Source organism: Oncorhynchus nerka, linkage group LG4, assembly GCF_034236695.1.
Source record: "Oncorhynchus nerka isolate Pitt River linkage group LG4, Oner_Uvic_2.0, whole genome shotgun sequence".
Taxonomy (NCBI): Eukaryota; Metazoa; Chordata; class Actinopteri; order Salmoniformes; family Salmonidae; genus Oncorhynchus; species Oncorhynchus nerka.
This window is the reverse complement of record NC_088399.1, coordinates 30,023,988-30,033,202: the sequence shown is the minus strand read 5'-3', so window position 1 is coordinate 30,033,202 and position 9,215 is coordinate 30,023,988. Positions and strand designations below refer to the sequence as shown.

At 41.6% G+C, this 9,215-nt stretch overlaps 1 protein-coding gene across 2 annotated transcripts; it reads left to right on the top strand.

Annotated features, from left to right (window-relative positions):
* The first annotated feature begins 214 nt into the window (after positions 1–214).
* LOC115121776 (protein SLC31A2-like) lies at positions 215–9,168 on the top strand. Of its 2 annotated transcripts, XM_029650924.2 has the most exons (5): positions 215–424; positions 3,431–3,510; positions 3,892–3,958; positions 6,063–6,306; positions 7,777–9,168. In XM_029650924.2, exons 3-5 carry the CDS (start codon positions 3,892–3,894, stop codon positions 7,940–7,942), a joined length of 477 nt encoding a protein of 158 aa, XP_029506784.1. In that variant the 5' UTR covers positions 215–424; positions 3,431–3,510; the 3' UTR covers positions 7,943–9,168. The 2 variants fall into 2 exon arrangements, with proteins under 2 accessions (XP_029506784.1, XP_029506777.1); XM_029650917.2 differs by lacking the exon at positions 3,431–3,510.
* The last annotated feature ends 47 nt before the right edge of the window (positions 9,169–9,215 follow it).

Genomic DNA, 9,215 nt, shown 5'->3' with positions numbered 1-9,215 from the left:
ATTGAATTACAATGTATCCGATCCGTAGTTTTTAACTTGAATAAACATGAATTCCTCCAGTCTTTTAAAACAACACTGCATTGTACCTATCTTTTTATATATGCATTATTACTTGATTATACCTGTAGTGTATATACAGATACTGCATACGCATAGTTGCCTCCAGCACGTAATTGTATAATGGGCACGAGACTCCATTTACCATATGCCCATGCGATATTTAACGTCACATGGGGGCGGACTCATGCTGTTGATGGTAGCCTACAGCCAGCCCTACGATCAAAACAAGTATAAGTGGAACGCAGCTAAATTACTGAGAAAAAAAATGTCTGCAGTTCGCTGTCTTCTGTGATGGGGAGTCGAAGGACCTGAGGATTCCCCCATAAAATTCGTATTTGTCTGCTCAAGTTGATAAATCATGTCGGTAAGTAGTTTCTTCGCCTAGACCTCAATGTGTTAACTTTGATTTGTCCCCCCTAAAATACAGTTTTTTTTTAAAGGAACTCAGCCCGGCTTTAAATTTACTCTTGAAAGTTGCAATGGTAGAATGTAAAAGGTGCAATTTAGAAATTGGGTTCCTCAGTTCCTCTTGTCATGTTAGTAGTCATTGCATACATTGGAGAGCTATTTATACTAGCCCATGTCAGCTAACGTTTTTTAAATATTCCCCCCCATAGATATTGTTGTAATGTTGTAGTCACTCAAATATAACATGAATACACATTAGACATGGCAAAATGTATAGAATTGCCATAAAATGATCTTTAAAACTGCAAAATGTTCTTTGCGCCCTGTGACAAGATGTGTATAATTTCAGAAAATAAGGTTTAAACCTGCAAAATTCTCTCCACCAACAAGAGGGGTGTGAACAGTTTGTATCATGAACAGTGCTTGGAAAAGTTAAGAGTCCACCCACCGATTTAAGGAAATATAATTTTCATAGTCATGGCATGCTTTGTGAATGAATGAAGGTGTGGATTATTCTCCATCCACCCGAGCTATTGAAGATTTTTAAAGCCAGAATAAAAAAATTAAATACATTTCAAAAACAAAAAAAGCTGTGGATTTTTGTCCATCCTCCATAATTCAGAATATATCATTATCATAGTCATGGCACACTTTGTGTAAGAACTATCAAATATTGAAATCCGAACTCGTATTGATTAAAAAATAAAATAAATTAAGGTTTGGTTTATTCTCCATCCACCCGATTCAGAATATACCGTCTTCATAGTCATGCTTGTTTCAATAGCGAGTCTGAGAGAACCGTCTGATATTAGCTCATGAGGGAACGCTGGGCGGTTTTCCATAGTAGCCTAATGCTGTGTCCGTGAAATGAGCATATGTTTACTCCAAGCATTACGTGGCCTCTGTCATTAATTGCCACAAACGATTTGGTCTATTGGATTAGATTGGAAGACAGACACCCTTTAAAAAAAAATGCTAAACCTGACAAAGGTAGGTAGAGGGGCAGGTAAGGAAATGTTTTGAGATTGTACGGGGCTGTTTCCCCAAAAGTATTTTAAGGCTACGTTACTTGCTTACTAAGTAAGAGCAATTGACGGACTAGGAACAGTGGGTTAACTGCCTGTTCAGGGGTAGAACTACAGATTTGTACCTTGTCAGTTTGGGGATTTTGAATTTTGTAAACTTGCAACCCTCTAACCACTAGGCTACCCTGCCGCTGGTTATTTTACGATTGCCTCAAACCAGTCCACTCGTAAACAGCTACATCGTTAGATGCTTTTTTGCCTTTCTGTGTCACATACACAGATCTGGGCTAAACACAAAATCAAGATAGTTCTGTCTTTCTTTGACACTAGATACAGTATGTTTCCATGACCCTGTCCAGGGGTTTCTTGTCGACATTAAGAAAGTTTGCATGGAAAATGGATGCGACAATTGCCTGCTAGGATGCATTTACATTGAACTATCTTGTAGATAAAAACAGCTAGGTGTAGTGACGTCACACACAAAAACAAAAACACCTACGGTGTCAAATAAGTGTTTCCATGACCCATTCAGGCAAATTGCGCATTAATATGTTGGCGACAGCCTGTAATGACCTCCCACCTATCGGTTTCATGGCTCAGGTAGCCCGCGAAAGTCATCAAATAATTTGCCACTTTCAAATAATTATGTGCCAATGTATCCCCACGGTTCGTGCCATGGTGAAACTTGCAGTTTGACAAAAAGATTGACAAAAGAAAAATACACCCCTGTCGAATGGATAAACATGTTGATCTTTAGAACATTTCTGCTGTAGACTGTCATTTCCATTACACATGTCCCAATTTATTTATGCCAAATAAACCTGGGTCAGTGGAAACCTGCCAAGAAACTAAACATGCAAAATTACAATTTTCTTTGCATAACAAAGGATATAAAACCGAGAACTGTATTAAAATATAAATACAGTATAGGCTACATAGACCTATATATTTCAATAGTTTTATTTAGCTATTTGTAAGTTTTTGTCTTTAGGCAAATGTTTTGCCTCAATATTGTACTGAAATAGGCAGGGAGCAGGTAGCTCCGCGCTTAGGCGTTACACTACTCCCTCCTTTAAATGAGCGCGTCCTCGCGCTAGCTTGCGACTCTACGTCTTTCAGGAACGCGCTCACCAGCCAAGCACACGTACTGTCGTGGATGCAAGGTCCGATCACCTCTGACACCAGTGTAGTGAAACAGCAGGGAGCAGGTCTCGAACCCTCGACCTTCAAGCCCGAGGTCCGGCGCGCTATCGACTGTGCCGCAAAAGTGTACTCGTGCGGCAGGGTCGAGTTCTGAGCTTATAAACCCAGGGTCGAGTTCTGAGTTTATAAACCCAGGGTCGGTACAATATATTTAATGATGTGTAACGTGCAGAATGATGTGCCAAATCTTGATTTAGTTTATTATTATTTTAAAATTGTAACTCGGCAAGCCAGTTAAGAATAAATTCTTATTTTCAATGATGACCTACCCCAGCCAAACCCTAACTTCGCTGGACCAATTGTGCACCGCCCTATGGGACTCTCGATCACAGCTGGTTGTGATACAGCCTGGAATCGAACCAGGGTCTGTAGTGTTACCTCTAACACTGAGATGCAGTGCCTTAGACCACTGCACCACTCAGGAGCCCAAAAAATATTGTGCATTATTATAGGTGGTTAGAATATGCCGCCTCAATACTTGATATCTCTCTAAGGAGATGATTCGTTGTCACTATTGTGGAATAATTTGAATATTAAGGTAAGATTTAAAAGGGAGAACGCTGATCCGAGAGCAGTGCTTCCATTCTTTCGATCCTATCAGTATCGACACATGCCTCTACGATGAACTTAACAAATGTTGTCTCTGCTTGGTGTGTTGGGAAATGCATGTTACATCTTGGGCTGTTGTTGGAAAGAAAGATGCATCATAAACCAATCGTAAACCTAAATTCCAGATCTGTGCATCAGGAAACCGGGCCCAACTTTTGTATACTTCCCCAAGATGTAAGGAGAGAATGAGTTAGCTGAAGCTCTGGTAAGAGGAAATCAAATTGCTTTCACGTGGTATAATAATGAAGTCCACATCATGGCCTCACATACAGTACATTCTTTATTGTGCATGATCAGCTCCTATGATTAGGCATTTCAATGGAGGACTATTGGACAGGTGACATATTAACAGGACTGCATCTGTCTGGCAGAGTTTGGGTAACACCGACAAAGCACGTTCCTGTGTTGTCATTATCCACCTGACTAAGCAAAAAATATTTTGTACATTTATATATTTGACATTTTGTTGATGTAACCACTGTTTATTGGTTAAGGATTTGCTGCACAGGTCCCAGATCTGGTCTGCTGCCTTGCCTGTATGTTGCTGTTCTTTATTGTATTTATATGGTTCTCTTTTCTCATACAGATGACCTTCGAGGCAGGGAGTAGAGTGACGCTGCTGTTTGACTTCTGGGATGTGCACGGACCCGCAGGTAGGCTAACATTGATGACAGGCCTGTGCCCTCAGGAGAATCTACACAGTAAATCATATAGTTCAGAACCTGTTTGTCTGGCAGTCAAAGTACACTATAACTGCAGTATGCTGCAAATAATGCATCCAAAAAGTTATTTTTTACTGCAGTTCAACTGCAGTACACTGCATTTATTCTGTACTTACTGTATCCAAAATATTGCAGTTACTGCACTTTTACTACAGTTTTAAAACTTCAATATTTTTTGGGAAGGGTGACCTCATTGTAATGTGAATGCCCAGTTTACCCCCTTCACCCTGCAGTGTGTTTCGGGCACAACAAATGAACTTCTTGCAAATGAGATATTTTAGATATGTTTCAATTGGGCCCCAAGTGATGGATGTACTGATTTTTTACATTCTTAGATTAGGTCACTGTTGTAGTCTGTACAGTACTACACTTAGGTTGTAGTCATTAACTTGTTTTTCAACCACTCCACAAATTTCTTGTTAACAAACTATAGTTTTGGCAAGTCGGTTAGGACATCTACTTTGTGTAATTTTTCCAACAATTTTTTACAGACACATTATTTCACTTTTATAATTCACTGTATCACAATTCCAGGGTCAGAAGTTTGCATACACTAAATTGACTGTGCCTTTAAACAGCTTGGAAAATTCCAGAAAATTATGTAATGGCTTTAGAAGCTTCTGATAGGCTAATTGACATAATTTGAGTCAATTGGTGGTGTACCTGTGGATGTATTTCAAGGCCTACCTTCAAACTGTGTCTCTCTGCTTGACATCATGGGAAAATCAAAATAAATCAGCCACGACCTTAGAAAAAAAAATGTAGACCTCCACAAGTCTGGTTTATCTTTGGGAGCAATTTCCAAATGCCTGAAAGTACCACTTTCATCTGTACAAACAATAGGACTCAAGTATTAACACCATGGGACCACGCAGCCGTCATACCACTCAGGATGAAGACGCGTTCTGTCTCCTAGAGATGAACGTACTTTGGTGTGAAAAGGGCAAATCAATCCCAGAACAACAGCAAAGGACCTTGTGAAGATGCTGGAGGAAACAGGTACAAAAGTATCTATCCACAGTAAAACGAGCTCTATATCGACATAACCTGAAAGGCCGCTCAGCAAGGAAGAAGCCACTGCTCCAAAACCACCATTAAAAAAAGTCAGACTACGGTTTACAACTGCACATGGGGACAAAGATCGTACTTTTTGGAGAAATGTCCACTGGTCTGGTGATACAAAAATATAACTGTTTGGCAATAATGACCATCGTTATGTTTGGAGGAAAAAGGGGGAGGCTTGCAAGCCGAAGAACACCATCCCAACCGTGATGCATGGGGTGGGCAGCCACATGTTGTGGGGGTGCTTTGCTGTAGGAGGGACTGGTGCACGTCACAAAATAGATGGCATCATGAGGAAGGAAAATTCTGTGGATATATATTGAAGCAACATCTCAAGACATTAGTCAGGGAGTTAAATCTTGGTCGCAAATGGGTCTTCCAAATGGACAATGACCCCAAGCATACTTCCAAAGTTGTGGCAAAATGGCTTAAACACAACAAGGTCAAGGTATTGGAGTGGCCATCGCAAAGCCCTGACCTCAATCCTACAGAAAATTTGCCCCAAATTTGTAGGCAGAACTGAAAAACGTGTGTGAGCAAGGAGGCCCAAAAACCTGACTCCGTTACACCAGCTCTGTCAGGAGGAATGGGCCGAAATTCCCCCAACTTATTGTGGGAAGCTTGTGGAAGGCTACCCAAAACGTTTGACCCAAGTTAAACAATTTAAAGGCAATGCTACCAAAGACTAATTGAGTGTATGTAAACTTGTGACCCACTGGGAATGTGATGAAATAAATAGTTCTCTACTATTATTCTGACATTTATTCTTAAAATAAAGTGGTGATCCTAACTGACCTAAGACAGGGAATTTTTACTAGGATTAAATGTCAGGAATTGTGAAAAACCGAGTTAATGTATTTTGCTAAATTGTATGTAAACTTCCAACTTCAACTTTATAGTTCCAGACCGAGCTGTGGTCTCTGAACATTATTGCTGTCAGCCATGATAAGCTCTGTTGTCAATGTGTTTGCAGGGATGGTGCTGTCTGTGTTTGTGGTCCTCCTGTTGACGGTGTTCTACGAGCTGCTGAAGGTGTGGAAGGTCCAGCTGGGAAAGCCCTTAAAGCAGCCCACTCAGCCAGCCTTCCCAAGGCCTTTCCCCCCTCCCCTCCACTCCTCAGACTGCCAGGGAAGCAGCGCTGTGTTTGCCAGTAGCCTGTCAGAGTCTTCTCTGGCCCCCACGGAACAGGCTGTTCCCACTCCCTCCCCCATGAACAGGTAGGATTCACACTGGAGCCCATGTCGTTCTCTGTAACATGTTCCAGGGATGCTGGCTTAAATCTACTGCTTCACAAATTGTCAAGAGTGCGCATGTGTAACAGTATTGCTTCCATCCATCTCCTTGCCCCAACTTGGGCTCGAACCACAGACAACAGTCACCCACAAAGCATCGTTACTTATTGCTCCACAAAAGCCACCGCCCTTGCAGAGCAAGGGAAACTACTACTTCAAGGACACAGATTGAAAAAAATCTAGCTAGCTAGCCATTTCACTCCCTTCCCTCCTGGAGGACCTGAGCCCTGGGACCATGCCTCAGGACTAACTGGCCTGATGACTCCTTGCTGTCCCCAGTCCACCTGGTCGTGCTCCTGCTTCAGTTTAAACTGTTGTCTGCAGCTATGGAACAGCCAGAAGAGGACTGGCCACTCCTCAGAGCCTGGTTCCTCTCTAGGTTTCTTCCTAAATTCCTTCCTTTCTAGGGAGTTTTTCCTAGCCACAATGCTTCTACTTCTGCATTGCTTGCTGTTTGGGGTTTTAGGCTGATGTAAAAGGGCTTTATAAATACATTTGATTGATTTACACATGCACCTGGTTTCCCATGCCTACATAATGTACTGATAAATTATGAATAAATAACAGCTGATAATTAGACCCATGAGAACCTGAACTGTGCACCTCTATATAATGACTCCAGAGAGAGTACTGCAGCAGTCCCAGTTGTATTAGATGGACTGTTGTGTTCCTTGTCCGCCTGTGTGGAAAACAACCTGTGGTTACCTAGGTTATCCCATTAGCTCGCAGCAAAACTTTGCCTGCTCCCGCGCATTCTCACTACTTAGAAAAACATAATGTTAGGACTTCCCTCATGCCCCTTTTCATGATGGCGCTAGCAACCACAAGAGTGCTAGCTACCAACTGAAACATTAAGCTAGCCAAGAACAACACAAGCAAACCGTCTACACAGCTACAAGTAGTGAGTGGAGTTAGTTTAGACTAAACAAGTTAAATGTCTTGCCTGTGATGAAATGTTTTTCACACACACAGCTATGTGTAGCTTACTTGGACACCGGGTCCCCACATTTCCCACTGAATATCCCGAAGCAACAGGGCTCTTCTAGCAGGCTACATTTCCCACTGAATATCCCGAAGCAACAGGGCTCTTCTAGCAGGCTACATTTCCCACTGAATATCCCGAAGCAACAGGGCTCTTCTAGCAGGCTACATTTCCCTACATGGAAGCATTGCAACCCGTAGGTTGACATTTTTTTAACCTAATTACATGTACATTGAACAACACAGAAGCTTTTCGGCATGTTTTGTTATTTCTGTATAACAACTTTGACAGTTGGCTCTTTTACAGTGGGGGTCAATGTTTTCCCCAATTTGTTGGTGATTGTCGAGGGGAAATTCCTTATGACCTGAATACCGACTTGGGAGTATATTACTCTTCTGTCTCCTCTCCACCAGATGGCGTCTCCATGGTATCCAGACAGCCATGCACATCCTGCAGGTGACTCTGGGCTACATACTGATGCTGTGTGTCATGTCCTACAACACCTGGATCTTCCTAGGGGTCATCTTGGGCTCGGTCCTGGGCTACTTCATATGGTTCCCACTACTGAGTCAAATCTGATCAAACAATGGAATCGAAAGTTCTTTTCCTGGACTATAGAGCTACAGGGACTAGCTATCCCATACCTGTTGGTCAAAGATTTGATCTGAAGAGCATATCGTAGAAACTCCCATGGTGTATGTCATTATGACTGATGTGCAATAGATCTCCCTGTGACTGTGTCGCTTATCAAGTTACCCGAAGTGGAAGGTTGTTCCAGTACTTCTTCCCTACTTATACATGATCTTAATTAAAAAGCAAGATGGAGACTTCCATATAGTGACACAGATGTACACAGAGTACAGCATAGTAGGAGTGATTGAGCCATGATACCTTTTTATCAAAGTTTTATGAAGTTTTACATTGTGTTCAAGCAAGGCAACTGTTACTATGTACTACACATCCACAGTCATCATTTTGACCAGGGCCCGTGAGTAGCTACAGGGCCCGTGAGTAGCTACAGGGCCCGTGTTCAATGTTGTCAACCTGTGGTTACTTGACTTAAGGCAGGGCTGCCAAACCCTCTTCCTGGAAATCTACTGTCCTGTAGGTTTTCAGTCCAACCTTTAGAGTATCTGATTCAGCTGGTTAAGGTCTTGTTGAGCAGCTAATTAGTAGAATCAGGTGTGTTTAAATTAGGGTTGGACTGAACCCACAGGACTAGATCTCCAGGAAGAGGGTTGGGCAGCCCTGACCTAAGGTTTGTCATTCTACCATTTCACTCCAAGGTCAGACTTCCAGCCAGCACTCTAGTCACAAGACAACATTGAGGAATTGCCATCTTGACAGCACAGAAGCATGTGATGGAGTATTGTAAACTCCATAGATGCTGCATGTCAGGCTCATTGGGAAACAGATTGTTCTATTCCTCTGAAATACAGAGGAGAACAGCATCTGGGTCATGTTGTGTTTTTTAATCATTTGCAAGAGAGCCACTGTAGAGAAACCAACCATTTGGTGCCTTTTATATCAAATAAACAGATGAATATTTTCATTTTAATGAGCTATTTTCTGTTGAATTATCCAGTAGCCTAGTTTGAAAACATGGAGGAATGTAACACTTTTTTTTTTCAATGCCCAATTGATCTATAATGTCAACTGAAAGTAGATAACGGACTACTCATACAAGGCTTCTAAAGTGGTTTTGTTTAAAAAGTCCCTATTGAGAAATACCCATGTAGACATGTGCTTACTGTTGTTTTAGTGTCATTTTATTCTAATGATCAATAAATACCACCAACTAAGAATTTTCAGAAAATCAAATATGATCTAATTGATTTGAAAATGCATTTTA

Bases quoted from the DNA above. Each gene is read 5' to 3' on its own strand.
- LOC115121776 (XM_029650917.2), top strand. The intron at 3,959-6,062 runs GTAGGCTAACAT...ATGTGTTTGCAG, and splicing joins GGATGTGCACGGACCCGCAG to GGATGGTGCTGTCTGTGTTT. The intron at 6,307-7,776 runs GTAGGATTCACA...CCTCTCCACCAG, and splicing joins ACTCCCTCCCCCATGAACAG to ATGGCGTCTCCATGGTATCC.